At 40.5% G+C, this 27236-nt stretch overlaps 1 protein-coding gene across 1 annotated transcript; it reads left to right on the top strand.

Moving 5' to 3' along the window:
• Positions 1–5602: 5602 nt before the first annotated feature.
• LOC110299433 (mas-related G-protein coupled receptor member X1) lies at positions 5603–12920 on the top strand. The gene is made up of 2 exons (XM_021169118.1): positions 5603–5730; positions 11866–12920. The coding sequence occupies exon 2, from the start codon at positions 11891–11893 to the stop codon at positions 12860–12862; it is 972 nt and encodes a 323-aa protein (XP_021024777.1). The 5' UTR covers positions 5603–5730; positions 11866–11890; the 3' UTR covers positions 12863–12920.
• The last annotated feature ends 14316 nt before the right edge of the window (positions 12921–27236 follow it).

The following is a 27236-nucleotide window of genomic DNA, read 5'->3' as shown; positions in this document are numbered from 1 at the left end:
AACATCCTATTACCATCAAGTACTGCATTCATGCATTCATTCATTTACTGAACAGTGAGATCACAGTGTGCAGTACTGACAGATAGACGCCATGCAATGTGTCTAATGGAAAATGTAAAAATGGATTCTGTCTTCAGCAGCTGTCACAGAGAGCCATCTGTTACCCATCAGGCTCAGCCATCCTAACACCAGGTCTAGCAAAGGTCATAAACCTCTTGATCCCATAAAGCTTGCTCTCTGGATTACAAGCCAAAAGGGGAAAGGAACTCCACAGGAAGACCAACAGAGTCAACTATCCTGGACTCTTGGGGTTCTCAGAGACTGAACTCCAGTCAAAGAGCATACATGGGCTGGACCTAAGCACCACCACACATATGTAGCAGATGTGCAGCTTGGTCTTCATGTAGGTCTTGAACAACTAGAGCAGGGGGCTGTTCCAAAGCTGTTGCTGTTATGTGGGATATCCTTGTAGCTGGACTTCCTTGAATGGCCTCAGTGGGAGAGAATGTGCCTAGCCCCAGAGAGACTTGATGTGCCAGGATGGGGTTATACCCAGGGGTGTCCCCACCTATTCAGAGGAGAAGAGGAGGGAGGACGGGGGCAAAAATTGGGAGGAGGCAGGCAGAGAGCAGAATGTAAAATGAATAAGTTTTAAAAATACATTAATTAATTAATTAATTAATTAATTAATTAATTAATTAAACAAACAAACAAGCAAACAATACAAAACAAGAAAAGACCAAAAAGATTGCAGCTCTGCTTCAGGAGCAGGATACTCACCTGGTATGTGCAAGTCCCTAGATTTATCCTCAGCACCAAAACAATTTAAAGCTTTTGCCTAAAGCATAACACTAAGATATTTTTAGGGATTTTTTTTTCTCTCTACTCTTGAAACTTTCCCCATAAATTAGTCAAATCTCTTATAGTATATTTCCCACTGCCTCTGTTACCACAATTTGAGAAATCATTCATGTTATTCTGAAAATGTGGCTTCAAGTTTAATAAAGCGCTGAGTTGTTTAAAAAAGTAAAAGCACACAACCTTCCTCCTCCTCTTTGTATGTATACCTTTAGTCATAAGGGTACCAGCATCAACTCTCAAATTTCTGAATGTTTGCAGTTGAGAGAAAATGTCTATCCTTTGGCAAAGTAATGCTTGATTCTTTAGCCTGAGCCTTTCTTAAATCAATGTGGTATGGTGCAATAGACACCAGACCACAAGCTTATACAACAAGACCTCAGTTTGAATAACTGTTCATGGACTCTTCGGACCTTAGTAAGTAACCTGTTTTCTACAATCATCTTTTCCCTTCCCTGCAATATAGGCTCAGTAATTTCCACATGGCAGGGTGCTCCTAAGAATGTGTACCTTCATACATTGCATGTTGAGTCTTCCTGAAGCATCAGTAGAGGATTTCAATTATCTCATCTCCAAAGAAGGAACACATCAATGCGTGGTACTAAAACCAAACTTCCTCATCTTGTTACTTGGAGACCCTGATTCGCAAGTCTGCATGTGTCCATCACTGCCTTCATTCATATGGCAGCTGATGTGGGTGAATGGTGAACTTTGGACAACACATGTTCAAGAATGACACTGGGTGAATTCTCAGTCTGACCTGAGTTAACTTCTTCCAGTGCCACAACATTGTAAGTTCCTAGATAGAGTACACCAGCATTTTTCAACCGTCCCACACCTCAGTTGCAATTTTTAATCTCAATGAAAATCTTTTCAGACATCACAGACCCAAGCATGCTCAGCATTAGCATCAAGCATTACCTGATCAATTGATGACAATCTAGTGCCATTGCTGCCACCAAGGAAAATATTACTTGTTCTGTGTACCTTATCCTGAGCCCTTTCCTTGCTATTATGTTCTACAAAGGAGCTATGGTATTGGATATCTAGCAAGCTTCCTGGGCTAATGATGTCATGAACCTTAGAAAATAATCTATTTCCTCCCCCTCAAGGCTCAGGAAACCATGGGAATAAGAAGCAGAAAGAATATAGGAGCTAGAAGCAATGTAGGACACAAAGGAAAACAAGGCCCTCTAGATCAGCATAAGCAAAGTTCACATGAACTCACAGAAACAGAAGCAGCATACACAGGGCCTGCACAGGTCTGCACCAAGTCCTATACATTTATACTATGGCTTCCAGTTTACTGTTTTATGGTATTCCTGGGCATGTAAACAAGTGGGTCTCTGATGTTTGCACAATATCTTGGGCCTTTTTCCTTCATTGGTCTGTTTTGTCAGACTTTAATGTGATGAGTTTTGTTTTACCTTATTATATTTTATTTTGTTTGAATGAACGAATGAATGAATGAATGAATGAATGAATATAAACTTTGCCACTAGGCTAAAGATTAACAATGGAACTGTCATTTATATGTCCTGAGAGAGAGAATCAGTTTTTTCCAATGGAATGACACTGAGTACATCAACCACTCCAGGACAGATCTCATGTTCAGGAGTAGTTGGCTAACACATAACGGAATCCACAGTTTTGTGTGTACACTTTGATTTAATCACTATTTGATGGGTGTGGGCTCTTTTGGTTGGCTGGTTTTGCTTTGCTTTTTTCTTTTTGGGCAATATTGTATTTTGTTTTCTAGGTTTGGGGTATTTTGTTATTGTATTTGGGTTTTGGTTTGTTTTTTGAGAAAGAACGTAAAGTTGGGTAGGTAGGGAAGAGGAAAGGCTCTAAACAAACTTGGGTGAGGGGAAGATTAAGATCAAAATATATCTTCCCTGTTGAGTTCTGGGAAACTCTTGGGTCCAGGGCATCTGGTACTTTCTAGTGGCTACCCCATTTCCACTCCCCCCACTGCTAAAATCTAACAAAGGGTAGAAACAACATGTAGAGACCATATCCAATGGATAGGCACAGCCCATGTTTGAGGAATGGGGCCACACTCCCACCTCAAAAATATTAATCTAGAATTCCTCCTGTCAAAAGAAAATGCAGGGACAAAGAGTGGAGCAGAGACTGAAGGAAAGACCACCCGGAGACCGCCCAACCTAGGGGTCCTTCCATCTGCAGACACCAAACCCAGACACTATTGTTGATGCCAAGAAATGCTTGCTGAGAGGAGCCCTGGTATAGCTGTCCCCTGAGAGGCTCTGCCAGAGCCTGAACAATACAGATGCAGATGCTTGCATCCAATCATTGGACTGAACATGGAGACCCCAGTGGAGAAATTAGGGCAAAGACTGTAGGAGCTAAAGGGGTTTGCAACCTCATAAAAAGAACAACAATATCAACTCACCAGACACTCCAAAGATCCCAGAGATTAAACTACAAACCAAAGACTACACATGCGGGAGTGTGGGGGTGGGGCGTGACACATGGCACCAGCTGGATACATAGCAGAGGATGGCCTTAGTGGCCATCAGTAGGAGGGGAGTCCCTTGGTCCTATGGAGGCTAGATGCCCCAATGTAGGGGAATGCTAGGGCATAGAGTCAGGAGAGAGTGGGTGGGTCGGGAAGCACCCTCAAAGAGGCAGGGGAAGTGGATATGGGCCTTGTGGAGGAAAAACTGGTAAGGGGAAAACATTTGAAATGTAAATAAATAAAATAATCAATAAAAATGAAAATAGATGAAAATATATTTAAATTTAGAAATTGTTTTAAATAATAAAAAATATTTTTAAAGTGAATATTTACCATATTTAGATTTCAATAGGTTTCTGTGCCTAAACTGACACTAGCTTGGAAAGCAGCTGAGAGAGAGCCGTGTTGTTCTTGTAACACTTGAATTCTTTTTTCTGCCCCATGGTGTCTAGAGTGTGCCTGAGACAAGGCTTACCTTTCTTATGATGCTTCTGGCTCTTGTTCATTACTGAGCTAGTTCTGAGGTCTAAGAAGTATCTGCAAACTGTTACCCACAATGCAATTCTTGTTGATTTAACTTAAAAGGTATAATGTTTGTTTACAAAACATCATTAGCATTTATTGGCATTTTCTCCTTGTTTTTGGACTGATATTTGAACTTGTGTAAATTATCTTTAAAGAAACTTGGACATTTATAATTGCAGAAGAGCCTCAATCTCTTATAAATTGCTAACTTGGTCACAAAATGGGGATTTTCCAAATGCATTCTTTTTTGTGACCAAATTCTTATGTTCATTTCACAAAATTACACCTTTTGGAGTTGCTTCTAGTGAAGTTTTATTATCATATTGCCCTTATTTTCATTTCTTCAGCCTAATTAAAGCAAATTATGTATATATTCCTTAAAAAGAATCTACTTTCCACATTTGGCTAGACCAACATAACTATATGCTACATTCTAAATGCTATTCATTCTTATACCCAAAGATAAATGTAGCTACTGCGCCCCACATCCCAAGAAGCACATCTTTACAACAAATGGAGACTGTCACAGAAAACCACAACTGGATGCAATGAATGCAGAGATTAACAGATGATGGGGAACCCAGACCCAGTGAATACAACTGAATTATAGCTCCTGCATCTATGACCCATGGAACATCATGGAGGAGGGCATAAAGATTTTAATGCTAGAATACCAGGCAGTCTGCTGTGAAACTGTCTCTCCTGAAACAGCTACATAAACAAGGGGACAATGGCAAAAGTAATGGACATGTTAGTGTGGAAGGGAAATTTTCACAAGGTGCCACCCCTAAACAAAGAACCCAGGACAGCTAATGATTACTTTGAGAAAGAGAATTAGACCATCCCAGGGATGACTCCTTATTGGCTGTCCACTGAAGAGTGGTCAACCCTGAAACCGTACACATACAATTAATAAAAACAGATTCAGCAAGTTTGGGAGGAAGACAAATCTGTGTTTTATGTTATATAGAAGAAATCCAATAAGTAATTTTCTAAGTACATAAAATGGATTGACTTTTAAATGACATTATATGGCAAATAGCTGAATCTGGTTGTAAAGTGTGGCTCAAGAAAAGAGACCATAGGAGATAAATGTAAATGTTACCATTTACTCCACAGAAAAAATAGGTAAGTAACTTATTTCATATATGGAGGAAGGACGAAATATACATTACAGAGGTTGAACTCTGGTTTATAAGGGAATACTCAGTTGATTCACCTTTCCACATGAATAACTAAAAACAGAAGTGTAACTTTACTATTCTGAGAATTTTAAAAAGCAATGGAAAGAAAAAGTACAAGCATGACACGTGGAGAGTGGGACTCAGAGAGAGGCTCGCTCTATATGCACTTGTCTGTCAGTTACAATAAAAAGACACCTACAAGTCAGTTATCAGGTGGAAAAAATAGAAAGAATAAAAGCCGTGTCATGAGCATGCTCTAGAGACACCACAATGTACTTTAGTTATAAATCTCACATGCAGCTCATTTTAGCCAACATCATTACTGCCTAGGCCCATGGTTGGCAATTAAAGCTTCACAATGGCACTTACTTACAGATGTGGGGATAACAGATAAGGTGGGGCGGGAAAGGCTCATATGTGAGTGGAAACTGGGAAGTCATCCAGAAATATCTCTGTGAAGGATTGTGTCTCATATCGACTTCATATCTTATTAATCTACAGCCCAAGAAATCGCATGGGCTGCCCAGCATCTCAGTAAGTCTCACTTGGTCCCTAGCTCTTAATAACACTTTGACTGGCATTTATTAGGGGACAGAAAAGGATGTTCTAGCATCCACAACCCCAGAAGACTTCAAATTCAGCACAAATCAGTTCCTCAACTCCTGACAGAGCTTTGGAAAAAAGGTAAGTAAATGTGTCCAGATATGGTTGTTAAAAGTATTTGTCTATGTTCATGTCTTTCTGTTTCAATACTGAGAAGCTGTGTGTGGGGACTACTACATTGGATTTCCTTCAAGGAAAGGATGGAGACACGAGGCTTCCTTTAAAAGGAGTGTTGGCAGCCTTAAATATGGGAGGAATGTCAGTAAGGTTACTTAGATGATTGACTCTTCATTTATCCCAGTTTATTCATTGTGTTGCTTAGGGGAGAATGGTGCTTCTTACATTCATTTAAGAGGCAAGGTGAAAGCTAATGTGGTCATACACTTCCTTGATCTCAGTATTTAGAGAATGTGGAAGGAGAATTACATTCACTTGAAGTCAGCCTGGGCAACACAAAAGGCTGCAGCCCAGCCTAGGTGACATGGAAAGACTGTCTCAAAAAGGAAGGAAGAAAGGAAGGAAGGAAGGAGGGAGGGAGGGAGGGAGGGAGGGAGGGAAGGAAGGAAGGAAGAAAGGAAGGAAGGAAGGAAGGAAGGGGAAGGAAGAGAAAGAAAGAAAGAAAGAAAGAAAGAAAGAAAGAAAGAAAGAAAGAAAGAAAGAAAGAAAGAAAGAAAGAAAGAAAGAAAGAAAGAAAAGGGAGGAATGGGTCAGGATCACATTCAGACCTTGTTTTCCAGACTGACTGCTAATTACCAGGTCTCATTGTTTTATGTACTTTTCAGTGTTATTCTCCTTTGTACTTCTGAGACCTGAAGAGGTGTCAAAAGAAAAATGGTTAACACAAACTGAAATATTTGAGGAATGTGCCTTGTGTTGGATGTTTACAGTCATAGACAGGATTGAGGGATACTGATGATGCATGATTTATCGCCAGAAGGCATGCAATAGTAGAGCACTGTTTGTAACCCTATACATAGCCAGAGAAGAGGTGTTCCCAGAAGAGAATAAATCCTAGCTATAGCTGTAGTAGCAGAAAAGCAGTCATGCAAGTGGAGAGTCACTCTCTTTGCGAACTCACAACTTCAAGGGTCAAGAGCTAATAGCCAAAAATTCACTACTCACCACCCCTTTCAGTCTCCTGGTGATGTCTCCCAGTGACTCTATAGTCAGATGCTCAAACTGGACGGCGCCTTGTCCAGACAACAGAGATCCTAGTTTCCTTCTCATACCTTCAAGCCAACCAAGGTTTAAAAAAACAAAACAAAACAAACAAACAAACAACAAACAAACAAAAACCTATATTGTCTGCCTGAAAAGAGAATGGACTGACCCTCTAGGTTTGTCAACTTTACGAAGTCACATCTAGTTTGTGAGGCAGAAGAGAGGCTCTGAAGTGGGGCATCTGTCCTTAATTGGCTTATACCCATAACTCTTTTCGTCTTCACCGGCTTCTCTTTCTCCTTTCTAAAATTTAAAAAGAAAAATGTTAATTTTTACCTCTGCAACTACTAGAAGACTGAAAGAGGAAATAGCAATTAATTTCAGCTTAGTTGCTATTTTTATAACTAGGGTGTGTATGAGTGTGTGTGAGTATGTGTGTGTGTGTGTGTGTGTGCATGTGGTGTGTTTTGTTGATGCTGTTGTTCTTCTTCTTTCTTTATATTTTAAGTCCTACACTTCTATTTCCCTTCAAATGCTCCTCTCAAGCAAAGGCTTTTTCCTGCAGAGTAAATACCACTAAAGATCTCCTGGGAGAAAGAATGTAATCCATCCCTGTGGCTTACTTCACACCACACAAATTAAGCATTCCTTTTGTGGTTTTGTTTTAATTTCTCTTCCTCTTTTCCTGGGGCTGAGACCTCACACTCCTTCTGTTCTTTATGGTGCTGGGAAATTCAATACAGACTCATATATAACCCTCTGCCACTCTCCTCCAACCTGGCTACCCATACACACACAATCTGTGTACAAAAATAATTCTACATGCTTAGCCAAGCCATAATGAGTCCTTGTTTTATGGTAGAAATCAGAGTTCCCTCAGTAATAAAAGAATTTTAAAACACCCCCCCCAAAAAAATATTGTAAAAACAGATTCAGAAGGAATCTCAACCACAGTTTTACTAAAATTTCATACCAAAACAACAGACTAAGCAAGCTGTAAATCTGGGCAGGTGCCAGGAGGAGGGAGATGGAGAAGGGGAAGAGAAAAATTGATGCCTTTTGACATCCCAAGAAAGCTGGCATGTCCCGCAATGGAAGTTGGGAAGAAAGACCATGGTGGAAAGGGATGGGGGTTTCAGAAATGATCAAGAGAGTCCAGAGTGTCAGGAAAATCTTGCTTGGGCTTTTGGTCCATGTTCAAAAGAAAAGAAAAGGGATCGTCACACTGTTCTGAGTTCGAGTGCATTCATAGAAGCAGACAGGCTGTAAGACCTGAGGGAAGGTCTAAGATGGCTGCATAGAGGGTGGCACTTCTGTGAAGGATGAGTGAGTTGTCATTCCTTCTGCCACCTTAGCAATCCCCTGGTCAGGTGACTGACAGGTGCATCTTGGTCTGTGGGAACTAAAAGGGCTCTGGGGAAGGAGGGGGAGGGCAGATGGCCCAAGTCAGGCCAGAGTCCACCTATGCTATGGGCAGGAGGATGTGGGAGGCTGCCAGATGTTTTCCACTCAGCCCAGGGTGGACATCCAAGCCTCTGACCCACTCAACAGGGGTTGGATAAGGGGCAACCTCCGACCTGGGGACTCCGGGGGCCACACCCTATAGCCCCAGGGTTATGGGAGAGATGCCTGGGGAAAGAAAGGTTCCCACACAGGGAGAGTGAGAACAGTGGACTTTCGCTGGAGCACAGGAATGCTTTCCCATCCTCTTAGCTCAGGGGGCTTTGATGACAGAGACAGTCTATGGTTTTAGAAATTTATTATAGAAAGGCAGGGAGAAAGGAGCGAAGGGGTGTGTGTGTGTGTGTGAGAGAGAGAGAGAGAGAGAGAGAGAGAGAGAGAGAGAGAGAGAGAGAGAGAAGAAAGTCTAGAGAGGAAGAAAGAGGAGAGGGAGAGTAAGAGAACAAAAGGAGTGAGAGGAGTGAGAGAGCTAGGAGAGGCCAAACAGCCCCTTTTAAAAGTATGCTGCCTTTTCTGTTGCTAAGTAACTGGGGAGAAGTTTTGCCTGAAGGTCAGAAGCTTGGGACATTGCCTATGTGACTTCTAACAATGCTTTCTTTGTGAGTGCTGTGGGGGGTGGTAACTTAGGCAGTGCCAGCGTTCCAGGAGCATGAGAGAACTCCTTCCATCCCATATAGATGAATTATCACCACCGGGTCCCTGGATTACATCTGAGCTCAACTGGAGACCAGCCTGTCTGTGCATAGACCAATGTCCCACATCTCCCCCTTATGTTTTTATAAGAAAAAGGGGGTCACTGATGTGACCGTGCCATTTATGATGAAAATTTAGGGTGGAGTGGATGTATCAGAAGAAAATATATAGCCTAGAGAAGTAGCAGAACAAAGCAAGAATAGTAAGGAGAGTTAAGGGTAAGAGTTAGTTAAGAAGGCAAGAGATGGTACAATCAATCAATTGTTCCATGGGTAGTACAATTTGAGGGTAATAACATCAGTTTTGATCAGCAATTAATTAATCTAGAAAGACATTATGTTTTCCTCACTACCATGTAACTTCCCCAAAGTTCAGCAGCCAATTGGCTTTGGGAAGAGAGTCCATCTGTAGCTGGAAGGTCTCAAGTCTGTCTTTTGTGGTTCAGCACTTGTCTCAGGAGTCTTCAGTCAGATGAGGTTCTTGGAGGAAGACAGCTTTGTTGTCTGCAGGTCTCAGGAGATGGCACTATCTCAGGTGGATCTGTGGCAGCAGGCACTATGTGGAGATAGACCTGTAGAGTATTTGTAACAGAGGAGTGAGCATATCCCCAGCAGTGTATGTCTGCATAGGGTGGGATAGCAAAAATTATACCTGCAATGGTTTGCGTAGGAACACATCATGGTCCACTTTGGATGGCTGAGGAAGAAAACATCATGTTAATTGTGTATCTGGGGTAGGCAGTAACTGTCTGTAAAATAAACTGGCTTTTTGGATTGGATGATTTTTGAAGCTTAAAAGAAATTTTAAACAAGTTGAAGAATTTTTTGGACATATATTATGAATACTAGAGAGGAAAAAAAGCACTTAAATAAAGAAGGAAAAAAAATTGGGTTGAAAAGCATGATTCAAGTGTTCCTGTAAGGGGAGTACAGCTTCCAGTGTAGTTTTTCGCGGGCTTAACTGGATGTGGGGGAGGGGTACATTGTATCCTGCAGTTTACTTCCCCCTTTGTTCCCCCTTTGTTTTTCTAGGAAAGCAGAAGGTAAAGGGTTAAGTGAAAGGCATTTTAGCCAATATGAGAGCAGGAATTTTGTACTTCAGCTTGCAAAAAGACTTCAGGGAACCTCAAGCCAGCCAGCTGGCAGAGGAAAACAGAGCTCAGAGCAAGTACTGTCCTTTGCATATACACACAGATCAAAGTCTAGAGAAAGGCAAAAGGGGCAGCAGGGTTTTCAGAAACCTCAAACCTTTTGCCACAACTGAAACCAGTGAGAGTTTAGAGCAGACACTGCTGCTGTGCTGCTGGGCAGAGTACTCACAGATCAACACCAAGGGGCTGCAGAGCCTGAGAACAGGCTACTTGGAGCTGAAACCTTTCAGATAGATAGTGAAAGGGAAGGAAGCTTGCCAGGAACACTGTGGAGAGAGAGAGAGAGAGAGAGAGAGAGAGAGAGAGAGAGAGAGTAAAAAGCCTAGTTTTTGAATTAGATTTCTCACAGTGTCTTGGGAAACTTGGAGATCTGATGAACTTCTCTGTGTGTTGTGTTCTTCAGGTCTCTCATGGATGGTGTAACCATTGCTCTGCTACCACCTGTGGAAACTAAAAAGGAGGCTGGGGAAGAGGGGAAGGGAGGATAGCCCACATCCTGCCAGAGTTCCACCTATGCTCTGGGCAGGAGGACATGTGAGAGGCTGCCAGACACTTTCCACTCAGCCCCGGGTGGGCATCCAAGCCTCTGACGAGGTTATGGGAGAGAGGGCTAAGGGAAGAGAGGTTCCCACACAGATGAGAGTCTGTGCAGCAGACCTTGACTGAAGCACAGGAAGGCCTTCCATCGGGAGATTAGAAACAGCTCATTAGGAGAAAGCCTATCCCATCCTCCAAGCACATAGGTCCTTGATGAACAGAGACAGTCCATGGTTTTAGGGCTTTATTATAGAAAGACAGGGGGAAAGAGAGAAGGTAAAAGAGAGAGAAGGGCTAGAGAGAAAAAGAGAGTAAGAGAGTAAGAGGAGAGGAGAGGAGAGGAGAAGAAAAAGAGAAGAGAGGAGTGAGAGTGAGAGGAGTGAGAGAGAGCAAGGAGGGGCCAAACAGTCCCTTTTAAAGTATGCTGCTACATTTTCTGTAGCTAGGTAACTGGGAAGGAGTTTAGCCTGAAGGTCAGAAGCTTGGGACATTGCCTATGTGACTTCTAGCCATGCTTCTCTTGTGGGAGCTGTGTGTGTGTGTGGGGGGGTGGTGGTAACTTAGGCAGGGGCCAGAGTTCCAGGAGCATGAGAGAACTCCATCCATCCTATGTAGGCAAATTATCACCACCAGGTCCCTGGGTTAAATCTCAGCTCAACTGGAGACCAGCCTGTCTGTGTATAGATAGCCCAATGCCCCACATTGGTCAACTCAAGGGAGGAGATAAGTGCATGTGATTTGTAACCTACTGAGCAAACCAATGTCGTCTCTACCCAGCGTTAGGGGTGGAACTCAGAATCCTTTCTTTTGACCATGCAGTAGTATCTTTCCCTTAGTGCACCTCAAACAAACCCTGAGATCTTTATCTTTTCTGTGCTATTTTAAGTCCTGGGGAGGCAAAAGTGATGCTTCCCTTTCTGGAGTTAACAGGGGAGCAGGAAATGGATCCAATCCTGACCATGAGAGAAGGGAATCATTTCCATGTGATTTAAAGGTCCTGGGTTATACACAGGAAGAATGACCCACCTATAGAGTATACACAAGCTCTGAATTAAAATCCACAGACCAGAATTCTTTATCCATATGATCATGTTACTCTCCTTTTATTTATAAATGAGTTTATTAAGCCATATTGACAACAATATCTATATTACATTATGATTGCCAGAAAAAGGGTCAATGTTAAGGTGCTCAAATATGGTCTGTCTTTAAAGGGATACTACTGGAAGATTTGTGAGCATGGATCCAACCATCTCATCCCACGACACAGAATCTACACCGCTGAATGAAACTGGTCATCCCAAATGCAGTCCAATACTGACACCGTCCTTCCTGGTCCTCTTCACTACCCTGGTTGGACTGGCAGGAAACACCATAGTACTCTGGCTCCTCGGATTCCGCATGCGCAGGAAAGCCATCTCAGTCTATATCCTCAACCTGGCTCTGGCAGACTCCTTCTTCCTCTGCTGTCACTTCATTGACTCTCTGCTACGGATCAGTGACTTCTATGGCATCTATGCCCATAAATTAAGCAAAGATATCTTAGGCAATGCAGCAATCATCCCCTATATCTCGGGCCTGAGCGTCCTCAGTGCTATTAGCACAGAGCGCTGCCTGTCTGTATTGTGGCCAATCTGGTACCACTGCCATCGCCCAAGAAACATGTCAGCTATCATATGTGCCCTAATCTGGGTTCTGTCCTTTCTCATGGGCATCCTCGATTGGTTCTTCTCAGGATTCCTGGGTGAGACTCATCATCATTTGTGGAAAAATGTTGACTTTATTATAACTGCATTTCTGATTTTTTTATTTATGCTTCTCTCTGGGTCCAGTCTGGCCCTACTGCTGAGGATACTCTGTGGTCCCAGGAGGAAACCCCTGTCCAGGCTGTATGTTACCATCTCTCTCACAGTGATGGTTTACCTCATCTGTGGCCTGCCTCTTGGGCTTTATTTGTTCCTGTTATACTGGTTTGGGGTTCATTTACATCATCCCTTTTGTCATATTTACCAAGTTACTGCGGTCCTGTCCTGTGTAAACAGCTCTGCCAACCCCATCATTTATTTCCTTGTAGGCTCCTTTAGGCATCATAGAAAGCATAGGTCCCTGAAAACAGTTCTTAAGAGGGCTCTGGAAGACACTCCTGAGGAGGATGAATATACAGACAGCCATATTCATAAAACCACTGAGATTTCAGAAAGCAGATGTTGAAAGTCAATACAACATTAACTTACTCTTCTCTCAGAAACACCTCTATAATTGCAATGCTTTCAAATGCTTTTTTGTTATATCCAATTTTCTTATAATTCTGAAAGTAGTCAGAAATATTAGTTTCTCCAACTTTCTTGGCACTGTCAATGAATTTCTCAAATATCCACCAAAAAATTCTCATTGAATACTTTTTTTTGCAATTTTTCTCACTTTTTATTTATTTTTATTAGATATTTTCTTTGTTTACATTTCAAATGTTATCCCCTTTCCTGATTTCCCCTCAGAAAACCCCCTATCCCCTCCAACTCCTCCTGCTCACCAACCCACCCACTAGCATGTCCTGGCCCTGGCATTCCCCTACACTGGGGCATAGGGCCTTCACAGGACCAAGGGCCTCTCCTCCCATTGATATTGTCAGTATAGCAATGCTGACTATAAAAGTTAGAAAATTTGGTTTCTGTTCTTTAGGAGGATACAGAATTTTGAAGAAGATATCTCCTTGCAAGCACTTGTCAATACTGGCACAGCTCTTCTATCCATGTTAAAATCCTGGTAGAAATTGGAGAAAAAGTATGTGTGTGAGTGTGTGAGTGTGTGTGCATATATGTGTGTGGTGTAGAGGGTATGGGGGATATTGGGGTTGGGTGGTCGTGTGTGTGTATGTGTGTGTGTTATGTGTGAGTAGTGGTATGCGGTCATTTGTATGTGGAGTGTGTGTATGGTGTTTGTGTGGGGCCGGGTGTGGAAGGGTACGTGAGGAGATGAGGGTAGGGTAGACATGTGTGTGTGTGTGTGTGTGTGTTTGTGTCTATGTGTATGTGTGTATGTGTATGGTGCATGTATGTGGTAGTAGGGGTACATATGTGTGCATAGTGTGTTGTGGTAGTGAGTGGTGGGGGATATATGTGTTTTGTGTGTCCCTGTTGTGTTGTGTATATGTAGTGGGGGGAGTTGGTGGGGGATAGGCGCATGTTTTGGTGGGATGTGGGTTGGGGGTAAGGGTAAGGGTAGTTGTGTGTGTGTTTTGTGCTGTGGTGTGGGGGGAGGGGGGAGCATGTTGATGATGACTAGCAGTTACCTAGCACAAACCAATACCACTTCTGTATTACATTGATTTTTTTCCTAAGTTAATTCTCTATATATTTCACTTTTATTTTTAATGTATTTTAATAGAAATATAATCATATATCAAAGAAATATTTCTCTTGCTGTTGATTTCTAGTTTTATTCAATTATGACATGATACAACACAAAAAATTATTTCAGTAGGGGGCTTGTTAAGAATGGTTTTGTAAAACAAATAACCTAATTAAAAAATGGAGTACAGAGTTAAACAGATAATTTTCAACATAGGAATCTCGAATGGCTGAGAAGCACTTAAAGAAATGCTCAACATCCTTAGTCATCGGGGAAATGCTAATGAAAATGAGCCTGAGATTCCACCTTACACCAATAGGAGTGGCTAAGATAAAAACCCTCAAGCAACAGGACATGCTGGCAAAGATGTGCAGTAATGGAATATTGCTCCATTGCTGGTAAGATTGCAAATTTGTACAACTAACCTGGAAATTGATTTGATACCTTATCAAAAAGTTGGAAATAATTCTACATGAAGACCCAGGTGTACAAGGACACATGCTACAGTATGTTCATAGCAGCTTTATTTGTAATGATCAGAAACGGGAAACAACCCAGATGCCCCTCAACTAAAGAATGGGTACAGAAAACATGGTTTATTTACACAATGAAATCCTATTCAGCTATTTAAAATTAGGACAACATGAATTTTTGCAATCAAATAGATGGAACTAGATAGAGCATCCAAAGTGAGGTAACCCAGACCCAAAAGAACATGCATGGTATGGACTCACTAAATGGATATTAGCTGCAAAATACAGAATACCCAAGATATACCCCACAGACTCTAAGAAGTTAAACAAGAAAGAAGCCACACATGAGGATTCTCGAATCACACTTAGAAGGAGGAACAAAATAGTCACAGGAGGCACAGAGGAAATAGGTAGGCGGGGGAGGGGAATGAGGGGTCAGGATCAGGTGTGCTGGGAGACCCAGAAGGTCATGAAAAGAAATGGAAAGCTACAGCTACCATGGAAGGTGGGGGAAATCTTTTGGAAGTCCCAGAGATTCAGTGGGGGAGGCTCCCAGGAGTCAATGTGGTTGACATTAACCAAGAAGCCTAACAGTGATCACATGGAACCTGAAGAGGCCACCTCCAGTAGCCAGACAGGACACACAGTGAAATAATAAGAACACAAACCCACCCATGAAACTTTCTACCCAAAATATGTCTTGTCTAAAAGAAATGGAACAGAGACTGAAAGAACAGTCAAATAATAACTGTCCCAACTTGAAACCCAATCCATGGTCAAACACTAATCCCTGACATTATTCATGAAAGTCTGTTGTGCTTGTAGACAGGAGTCTAGCATAACTGTCCTCTGAGAGGCTCTACCCAGCAGCTGACTGAAACAGATGTTGATATACACAGCCAAACATTGGATGAAGGTTAGGGACTCTTATGGAAATGCTGGGGAAAGGATTGAAGACTCTGAAGGGGATAGGAACTCCACAGAAAGAGCAACAGGGTCAACTAACCTGGACCCTTGCAGGGTTCTCAGAGATTGAGCTACCAACCAACCAGCATACATGGGCTGGACTGAGGCCCTTGCACATATGTAGCAGACATGCAGCTCAGTCTCCATGTGGGCACCCACCAACAACTGGAGCAGAGGTTCTCCCTGAAGTTGTAACCTGACTGTAGTATTCATTTCCCAACAGGGATGTCTTTACTGGCCTCAGTGAGAGAGGATGCACCTATCCTGACATTTGATGAACCAGGATGGGAGGGATACTCAAGTGGTGCCCCACTCTTGCAGAGGAGAAGGAAAGGGGGAATAGAGAGAGGTCCACTGTTTGGAGAGGCCAGAAAGGGGCAGCATTATATATAAGTAAATTAATTAATTTTTTAAGCAGACTTGTTTTGGGGCTCAAATTGTGTACTGACTTGAAGAATGTTTTGTGGGCTTCTGAGAAGATAGTCATTCTATAAAGGTTGAATGGCAGATTCCATAGAACTCTGTTATGCCTACTTGATCTTTAGTGTAGTTTTATGCTGAGGTTTCCTTGTGAACTTTTGTGTGGATGACATCATTTGCTGATGAGAACATGTAATTGGAGCCCTATTATTATGTCTGGACCAGCCTATCTTTTCACTTTGTTTCACAAAAGTAAACACATCAATGTTTTTACGAAAGTGTTCGCAATTATTGTGTCTTCATGATGAGCTTCCTCTTTATTAATAAATAGTAGCAATCTGTATCATTTCTGGCTAAGTTTGACTTGAAGTTTACTTTGTCAGATATGGGTATGGACACACTATCTTGCTTTTAGAACAAATTTTTAGTATATAATAGTGACAGAGGACACAATAAAATAGACAAAAGTATCTGTGATGGTTCATATAAGCTTCGCTCAGGGAGTGGCACTGTTTGGAGATGTGTCCTTATTGGAATACATGGCGTCTTTTTGGAGTAGGTGTGTCACTGTGGGTATGGGCTTTAATACCCTACTCCTAGCTGCCTGGAAACCAGTATTCTCCTAGCAGCCTTCAGATGAAGATGTAGAACTCTCAGCTCCTCCTACACCTTGCTTGCCTGGATGCTGCCAGAGTCCCATCATGATGATAATTCACTGAACCTCTGAACCTGTAAGCCAGCAAAAATTAATTGTTGTCCATATGAGAGTTTACTTGTTCGTGGTGTCTGCTCACAGCAGTAAATCCTTAACTAAGATAATATCAGAAAGAAAGAAAAGAATGTGAGTCAATACATCTTTATTCAATCAAGACCTTGAACCAGCCTCCTTCACAGGCTACTTTCAGGAACAGAAACACCTCCAAGTGTGGGGGCTCCTTTATGAAAGCAATATTCAGATACTTTAGTTGCTTTCACTGTGATGAACCAATATCCTCAGGGACCTGATAGTACCATTGGTTTTGTCTAGAAGTCTGGCTGAACCAAAGTTTCATCAAATGAATACAGTGAGTCAGAATTTTGGGTTAGAAAGGAATATTAAAAGGTCATTTTCCAGAATATAACTTGAAAAACAAGCATTGACCCTAGTGCACAAGAAAATACCCTGTCATTTAGGACAGTTTCAGAAACAGCATATACTCAGGGAATAGCTGCCACTTAAATGAATAAGTACTACCTCAGCACTCCAAGTTAGAGAATCCTTAGGGAGCATACAATCACTATCTGATTCTTCATCTCTAGCATCTGAAAACAGATTGCCCACGGAACTCAAACTACAGGAAAGCTATGTGGAAACTAACTATTTTCTTCAATTTATAAATCAATATCTAATAGTAGAAATGAATAGGAAACTTTGAGATAGGTAACAGAGGCTTAGAGGCAATTTCCTCCCAAGTTGTAACTACATCTTGCTTTACAAGATGTAGTAACAACTTTATTAGATAAAGAAATGATATATTAGCATATAGTGATGAAAGGAAAATTTCTGAAACTTTTAAACCGGTCATCAGGGGTTCAGATATTCCTTAAATGGCTACATTCCTTAAATGATTAACCATCCTTAAATGGTTAAATGAGTTAAATGATAGGATGGGTTTTTGTCACAATGATTATCACAGCAATAGAAAGGAAGAGGGACAGGCTCTAGGATTATGTATAAAGATAAAAGAGAAGAAAGTCCTCAGACCACTGGCATTTCCCTTTCTCTGTTTTGTGATTTTTTCCCACATGTGAGCAGAAACCCCCACCACAGCTGCGAATTGCTCTGCTGCTATCTCTCTCCCACCCTGATGGACTCAATTTCCTGAACCATAAGCCCAAATAAACCTTTCCACACTTACATTGCTTCCTTTCAGTTATGTGGTTACAGCAATGAGAAACAAACATTATCCTTGGGGACTTAGAAGGCAATGGACATGACTTACATCTTGCATAAATATCTTGATTTCATGATTAGATTTAGGCATTATGATAAGGCTGCTGTGTTTTAGTTGCTAAGGCAATACAGGATTGAGGTAGAAGAAACATGTCATGAATAGTTCCGTGGTGGTTGGTGTGAAGAACTGGTCTAAAGCAATGATACTAAGATTGCACTGCTGATTTGAAGCTACTGTATTAGACTGACACAAATATTCCATCCTTTATGGATTTACCCAACCATTTACCCAAACATTGGTAAAAATTAAATTATCTATTACATTATTAAAGTAATAGCTTTAATCTGCTTGAAAGGCATATGTCCTGTTAACCTCTGACTCAGTGTCTGGTATTTGCCCTGATGTGAGCTGCTCTTCATTCTAAATCTCATGTCACTGTGAGGATCTTTCTATTCCAAGCCCTAGAGTCTTGCTTCTCTTCAACGATTCCACTCACACAGAGCTCTCCCCTGGAAAGGAAACTCTACTGAAGGTCTTCTGGGAGGGATAATGGAATAAGTTTACTTGTGTTATATACGTTAAAACACTTACCTCTCCTAGTTTTCCATATTTCAAAATCCTCCTTCGGTGGCACTCCAACTACACCTGACTCCTTCCTTCCTTCCTTCCTTCCTTCCTTCCTTCCTTCCTTCCTTCCTTCCTTCCTTCCTTCCTCCCTCCCCCATCCATCTCTCTCTCTCTCTTCCTCCCTCTCTCTCGTTCTCTCTCTCTCTCTCTCTTTCTCTCTTTCTTTCTTTCTTTTGTTGTTGTTGTTATAAAGTATATTTTTATTAGATATTTTCTTTATTTAAATTTCAAATGTTATCCCCTTTCCTAGTTTCCCCTCCAAAAATCCCCTCTCCCTTCCCACTGCTCGACAACCCACCCACTCCCATTCCTGGTCCTGGCATTCCCCTATATTGTGGCATAGAGCTTTCACAGGACCAAGGGCCCCTCCTCCCATTCATGACTGACTAGGTCATCTTCTGCTACAAATATAGCTAGAGCCACAAGTTCCACCATGTGTTTTCTTTGACTGGTGGTATGGTCCAAAGGAGCTCTGAGGGTACTGGTTAGTTCATATTGATATTCCTTCTATGGGGCTTCAGTACCCAGCAGTTCCCTGGGTATTTCTCTGTCTCCTTCATTGGGGACTTTAGGCTCCATCCAATGGATGACTGTGAACATCCATTTCTGTATTTGCCAGGCACTGGCAGAGCTGCAGAGGAGACAGTTTTATCAGACTCCTGTAAGCAGGGTCTTGTTGGCATCTGCCTAGTGTCTGGATTTTGTGGTTGTTTATGGAGTGGATCCAAAGTGGGGCAGTCTCTGGATGGCCATTCCTTCAGGCTCTGCTTCAAAATTTGTCTCTATAATTCCTTCCATGGGTATTATTTTTTTTTTGAGATTCTAAGAAGGAATGAAGTATCCACAGTTTGGTGTTCTTTCTTGTTGAGTTTCATGTGTTTTGCAAATGGTACCTTGGGTATTCTAAGTTTCTGGGCTAATATCCACTTCTCAGTGAGCAAATATCATGTGTGTTATATTGTGATTGGGTTTCTTCACTCAGGATGATATACTCCAGAACCATCCATTTGCNTAAGAATTTCATAAATTCATTGTTTTTAATAGCTGAGTAGTACTCCATTGTATAAAATGTACCACATTTTCTGTATCCATTCCTCTGTTGAGGGACATCTGGGCTCTTTCCAGCTTCTGACTATTGTAAATAAGGCTGCTATGAACATAGTGAAGCATGTATCCTTATTACAAGTTGGAAAATCTTCTAGGTATCTGCCCAGGAGAGGTATTGCTGGATCTTCCAGTAGTGCTATGTCCAATTTTCTGAAGAACTACCAGACTGATTTCCAGATTGGTTGTACCAGCTTGCAATCCCACCTACAATGGAGGAGTGTTCCACTTTCTCCACATCCTCGCCAGCATCTGCTGTCACCTGAATTTTTAATCTTAGCCATTCTGACTGATATGAGGTGGAATCTCAGGGTTGTTTTGATTTGTAATTCCCTGATGATTAAGGATGTTGAACATTTTTTTTCAGATGCTTATCAGCCATTTGGTATTCCTCAGTTAGAATTCTTTGTTTAGCTCTGTACCCCATTTTTGAATAGGGTTATTTGATTTTCTGGATTCCAGTTTCTTGAGTTCTTTGTATATATTGGATATTAGTCCTGTATCAGAATTAGCATTGGTAAAAATCCTTTCCCAATCTATTGGTGGCCTTTTTGTCTTATTGACAGTAACTTTTGTCTTACATAAGCTTTGCAATTTTATGAGGTCCCATTTGTTCATTCTTGACCTTACAGGACCAGCAACCATCCCTGCATCCCTGGAATGAAGCTTACTTGATCATGATGGATGATCATTTTGATGTGTATTTGTATTCGGGTTTGCGAGAATTTTATTGAGTATTTTTGCATCGATATTCATAAGGGAAATGGGTCTGAAGTTCTCTTTCTGTGTTGGGTCTTTGTTTGTTATAGGTATCAGAATAATTGTGCCTTCATAGATTGAATTGGGTAGACTACTTTCTCTTTCTATTTTGTGGAATAGTTTAACAAATGGTAATTAGGTCTTTTTTGAAGGTCTCATAGAACTTTGAACTAAACTCATCTGGTCCTGGGCTTTTTTTTTTTTTTTTTTTTTTTTTTTGGGGGACTATTAATGACTGCTTCTATTTTTTTAGGGGTATGGGACTGTTTAAATCATTAACCTCATCCAGATTTAAATTTGGTACTGGGTATCTGTCTAGAAAAGTGTCCATTTCATCCAGGTTTTCCAATTTTGTTGAGTATAGCCTTTTGTAGTAGGATCTGGTGATGTTTTTGATTTCCTCAGGTTTGGTTGTTATGTTTCCTTTTTCATTTCTGATTTTGTTAATTAGGATACTGTTGCTATGCCCTCTAGTTAGTCTGGCTAAGTGTTTATCTATCTTGTTGATTTTCTCAAAGAACAAACTCCTGGTTTGGTTGATTCTTTGAAGAGTTCTTTTAGTTTCCACTTGGTTGATTTTAGCCTTGAGTTTGATTATTTCCTGTAATCTACTCCTCTTGGTTGAATTTGCTTCCTTTTGTTCTGGGGTGTATAGGTGTGCTGTCAAGGTGCTAGTGTATGCTATCTCTAGTTTCTTTTTGGAGGCACTCAGGGCTATGAGTTTTCCTCATAGGACTGCTTTCATTTTGTCCCATAATTTTGGGTGTTGTGGCTTCATTTTCTTTAAACTCTAAAAATGTCTTTAATTTCCTTCTTTATTTCTTCCTTGACCAAGATATCATTGAGTAGAGTTTTGTTCATCTTCCAATGAATGTTGGATTTCCATTATTTATGCTGTTATTGAAGACCAGCCTTAGTCCTTGGAGATCTGATAGGATGCATGGGATAATTTCAATATTTTTGTATCTGTTGAGGCCTGTTTTGTTACTGATTATATGGTTAATTTTGGAGAGGGGACCATGAGGGGCTGAGAAGAAGGTATATCCTTTTTTTTAAGGATAAAACATTCTGTGTATATATATGTTAAATGCATTTGTTTCATAATTTCTGTTAGTTTCAATGTGTCTGTTTAGTTTCTGTTTCCAGGATCTGTCCAATGATGAGAGTGGGTGTTGAAGTCTCCCACTATTACTGTGTGAGGTGCAATGTGTGCTATGAGCTTTACTAAAATTTCCTTAATGAATGTGGCTACTCTTGCATTTGGAGCATAGATATTCAGAATTGACAGTTCATCTTAGTAGATTTAAACTTAGATGAATATGAAGTGCCCCGCCTTGTCTTTTTTGATATCTTTAGTGTGGAAGCCAATTTTATTCAATATTATGATGGCTACTCCAGCTTGTTTCTTAGGCCCATTTGCTTGGAAAATTGTTTTCCAGCCTTTCACTCTGAGGTAGTGTCTGTCTTTTTCCCTGAGATGGGTTTCCTGTAAGCAGAAAAATGTTGGGTCCTGTTTATGTAGCCAGTTTGTTAGTCTATGTCTTTTTATTGGGGAATTGTGTCTATTTATATTAAGAGATATTAAAGAAAACTAATTGTTGCTTCCTGTTATTTTTGTTGTTAGAGTTGGGATTCTGATCTTGCCACTGTCTTGTTTTTAGGATTGTTAAAGCATTACTTTCTTACTTTTTCTAGGGCATACTTTCTGTTCTTGTGTTGGAGTTTTCCCTTAATTATCCCTTAAAGGGCTGGAATGGAGAAAAAATATTGTGTGAATTTGGTTTTGTCATGGAATACTTTGGATTCTCCATCTATGGTAATTGAGAGTTTTTCTGGGTATAGTAGCCTGGGCTGGCATTTATATTCTCTTAGGGTCTGTATAACATTTGGACAGGATCTTCTGACTTTCATCCTCTCTGCGGAGAAGTCTGGTGTAATTCTAATAGACCTTCCTTACTTTATATGTTACTTAGCCTTTTTTCCTTACTGCTTTTAATACTCTGTCTTTATTTATTGCATTTGTTGTTCTGATAATTAAATGTAGGCAGGAATTTCTTTTCTGGTCCAGTCTATTTGGAAATTTGTAGGCTTCTCATATGTTCATGGGTATCTCTTTCTTTAGGTTAGGGAAGTTTTCTTCTATGATTTTGTTGAAGATATTTGCTGGCACTTTAATTTGAATATCTTCATTCTTATCTACTCCTATTATCCATAGGTTTGGTCTTCTTATTGTGTCCTGGATTTTCTGGATGTTTTGAGTCAGGATCTTTTTGCATTTTACATTTTCTTTGTTGTGCCTTTGTTTTCTATGGAATCTTTTGCACCTGAGATTTTCTTTTCCATCTCTTATATTCTGTTGCTGATGCTCGGATCTGTGGTTCCTGATTTCTTTCCTAGAGTTTGTATCTCCACAGTTGTCTCCCTTTGGGTTTTCTTTATTGTTTCTTCTTCAGCCCTTTAGATCTTGGATGGTTTTGTCCAATTCCACTACTTGTTTGGTTGTGTTTTGCTGTAATTCTTTAAGGGATTTTTGTGCTTTCTCTTTAATGCCTTCTTCCTGTTTAGCTGTGTTCTCCTATTTTTCTTTAAGTGAATTATTAATTTCCACTTTTAAATCCTTTAACAGCAACATGAGATACAATTTTAAATCCGAATCTTGCTTTTCAAGTGTGTTGAGGTATCCAGGACTCGCTGAGGTGTGAGTGCTGTGTTCTGATGATGCTGAGTGGTCTTGGTTTTTGTTAGTGAGATTCTTACATTTGCCTTTTGCCATCTGATAATGTTTGCCATTAGTTGTTCTAGGTACCTCTGGCTGGAGTTTTTTCCTCCTGTGATTCTGTTAGCCTCTATCAGCACTCCTGGGAGTCCAACTCTTTCCTGAGTCTAAGTGGTTAGAGTACTCTCTGCAGGCAAAATCTCCTCTTGAAGGAAAGGTGCACAGAGGTCTGGAGGTCAGCTCTGTCTCCTGGCTGAGGATGAAGGCCAGAAAGAGGCCCTGTCCCAGAAACTACGTTGCTTCTGCGGCCTGCGAGCTCTCCTGAGCAGACAGGTCTCTGAGGGACCCAGGACACAAGATAGTGATATCATCTGCTCAGGTGGTCAGAGCCCTCCATGGAGGTCACCTATTCTCTGGCAGGGAAAGTATGCAGATATCTGGAGCTCAGATCTGCTTCCTGGCTGAAGATGAGGTGCAAACGGAGCCCTGTCCAAGAAGCTATGTTGCTTCTGTGGCCTGCACACTTTCCTGCACAGACTGGTCTCTATCTACAGATTTTCTTGAGCATGACTGTATCTTTGTTCACCCATCTCTGTTATGTCCTGCAGAGTCATCTGGAGAATCACATTCAGGGCCCATCGCTGCCACCATTGGCCTAAAGAAGCCAGCAAGAAAAAAAATCTGCATGTCTCGGCCTTCCAAATGCTAGGATTAAAGGTGTGCACCACCACGGCCCAGCTGATAATATAAAATACCTTGGTGTGACTCTAACTAAGGAAGTGAAACATCTGTATGATAAGAACTTCAATCTCTGAAGAAAGAAATCAAAGAAGAACTCAGAAGATGGAAAGTTCTCCCATGCTCATGGATTGGCAGGATTAATATAGTCAAATTGGCTATCTTGCTGAAAGCAGTCTACAGATTCAATGCAATCCCCATCAAAATTCCAACTCAATTCATCATGGAGTTAGAAAGGGAAATTTGCAACTTCATCTGAAACAATAAAAAACCTGGGATAGCAACAACTCTTTTCAACATTAAAAGAACCTCTTGTGGACTCACCATGCCTGACCTCAAACTGTACTACAGAGCAAATGTGATAAAAACTGCATCATACTGGTACAGCGACAGACAAGTAGATAAGTGGAATAGAATTGAAGACCCAGAAATGAATCCACACACCTATGGTCATTTGATCTTTGACAAGGGAGTGAAAACCATCCAGTGGAAAAAAGACAGCATTTTCAACAAATGGTGCTGGCTTAACTGGTGCTTATCTTGTAGAAAAATGCAAATTGATCCCTTCTTATCTCCTTATAATAAGTTCAAGTATAAGTGTATCACAGAACTCCACATAAAACCAGAGACACTAAAACTTAGAAGGAAGAAAGTGGAGGAAATTCACAAATTTAAGGACACAGTGGGAAAATTCCTGAACAGAACATCAATGGCTGGTCCTGTAAGATCGAGAATAGACAAATGGGACCTCATAAAACTGCAAAGCTTCTGTAAAGAAAAACACACTGTCAATTGGACAAAAAGACCACCAACAGATTGGGAAAGAATTTTTACCAATCCTATGTTTAATAGAGGAATAATATTCAATATATACAAAGAACTCAAGAAGATAGACTCCAGAAAAATCAAATAACCCTATTCAAAAATGGGGTACAGAGCTAAACAAAGAATTCTCAACTGAGGAATACCAAAGGGCTGAGAAGCACATGGAAAAATGTTCACCATCCTTAATCATCAGGGAAATGCAAATCAAAACAACCCTGAGATTCTAACTCACACCAGTCAGAATGGCTAAGATCACAAATTCAAGTGAAAACAGATGCTGGGGAGGATGTAGAAAAAGTGGAACACTCCTCTATTGCTGGTGGGAATGTAAACTGGTACAACCACTCTGGAAATCAGTCTGGTGATTCCTCAGAAAACTGGACATCACACTACTGGAAGATCCAGCAATACCTCTCCTGGAAATATACCCAGAAGTTGTTCCAACTTGTAATAAGGAAACATGCTAGACTAACATAGCAGCCTTATGTATAATAGCCAGAAGCTGGAAAGAACTCAGATGTCCCTCAACATAAGAATAGATACAAAAAATGTGGTACATTTACACAATGGAGTACTACTCAGCTATTAAAAACAATGAATTTATGAAATTCTTATGCAAATAGATGGATCTGGAAGATATCATGCTGAGTGAGGTAACCAAATCATAGAAGAATTCACTTGATATGCACTCACTATTAAGTGAATATTAGCCCAGAAACATAGAATACCCAAGAATCAATTTACAAAACACAAGAAAATCAAGAAGAAGGAAACCAAAGTGTGGATATTTCATTCCTCCTTAGAATAGGGAACAAAATACCAATGGAAGGTGATACAAAGACAAAGTTTGGCACTGAGATGAAAGGATGGACCATCCAGAGATTGCCACAACCTTGGATTTATCCCATAATCAGCCACCAAACACAGACACTATTGCATATGACATCAAGATTTTGCTGACAGGAGCCTGATATAGCTGTGTCTTGTAAGGTTATTCCAATACCTGGCAAATACAGAAGTGGATGCTCACAGTCAGCTATTGGATGGAATACAGGGCTCCCAATGGAGGAGCTAGAGAAAGTACCCAAGGATCTGAAGGGGTCTGCAACCCTATAGGAGGATCAACAATATGAACTAACCAGTACCCCCAGAGCTCCTGTCTCTAGCTGCATATGTAGCAGAAGATGGTCTAGTTAGCCATCATTGGGAAGAGAGGCACCTTTGTCTTACAAACTTTATATGCCCTAGAACAAGGGGATGCCATGGCCAAGAAGCAGGAGTGGGTGGGTAGGGGCGCAGTGGGGGAGGAGGGTATAGTGGACTTTTTGTATAGCACCTGAAATGTAAATGAAGAAAATATATAATAAATAATCGAAAATAAAACAGAAAATCTGGAGATATCAGGAAGCTAGGTAGAAAGGATAATAAAGAACCTCTGGTCCAATCACACACAGGTAGCTGAAGTTATCTGGCAGCCTGACTTGTTTATGGAAATACCTCTACTTTTGCAATACCTCCACATAGATGATTATAGATGGCTTTGCTTAATTTTTTAAAGACAGTGTCCTCAGAAATAAGAATGCCTCTAACCCTTTGGACATTATCAGTAAATTTCTCAACTTCCTTCCCAGTATTTATGAAGGGATTTTCTTGCAATTTTCAGTGCAAAGGAAAAGAAATGCTACCAAAAGCATAAACCTGTAAATTTTATGCATGGAGGTATTAAAAAAGATCCCTCTCTTTTCTCCCCAGAAAATTAAGTCACATATTCTATTATTAGGAAATTGCTGCAAGTAGAAGCATGGTTCTGAAAAAGTGAATTCTGAAATATATGAGCATCACTGAACTCTGTGATTTGAAGGAAAACAACTACATTAGAGATATACTCTACAAGCATAAGAACAGTCCAAGAACTGCATTTAACAAAGACTTCTAGTGATATTTGCCTATGGCATAATGACAAGTTGGCCTACATTCTGGCTATTCAACTATGCTTTTTGACCTTAAAAACTAGTAAGTGGTTATTTAGTACTGTCCCTGATCTATACAGATTCTAGAGATCTCTCTCTCTCTCTAGTTCAAATGCTAGGATACATAGCAAAAATTTCAATATGCTTTGTTTTAGTGGTAGGCAAGTGAATGTTTATTAAATAATCATCTAAGTTTCAACAATTGTGATACATGCTGGGAGTGTGTCCTTAAAGTTGATTTCCTCATGATATAAACATCCTAAAGTATATGTACACAATTCTAGACATAGTATCCTATGTAGCAGGTTATATGCTGACTATTTAGTATAGCCTAATAATCATTGGGCTATCATGAATAAAACAAGATTATATCAATAATAAGAGAAAATGATACAATCAGAAAACTTTCTAAACAATATATTTGAGTGTTATCTGTGTGCCTACAAACAAGTTCACACTAAAATTTTTATTATTAGATATAGAAGCATTTCCTAAAATAAAAATAAAAAGGATTGTGCGGTAAATATAATATATAATAGTAATATAGTCACTTACACTATTAATACTAGTATGTCTGGTAATTTCATATTAATGGAAGTATAGTGTCTGTTTTACAAGTGTGACAAGACAAGCACACTGAAGATAACAATGGTTATGATGTCACTGTACATTAAGGAGTTTTCAGCACCAGAATAATCTTAAGAA

This window comes from Mus caroli, chromosome 7 (assembly GCF_900094665.2).
Source record: "Mus caroli chromosome 7, CAROLI_EIJ_v1.1, whole genome shotgun sequence".
Lineage (NCBI taxonomy): Eukaryota > Metazoa > Chordata > Mammalia > Rodentia > Muridae > Mus > Mus caroli.
The sequence above is the reverse complement of the archived record's forward strand: the minus strand, read 5'-3'. Positions and strand labels throughout refer to the sequence as shown.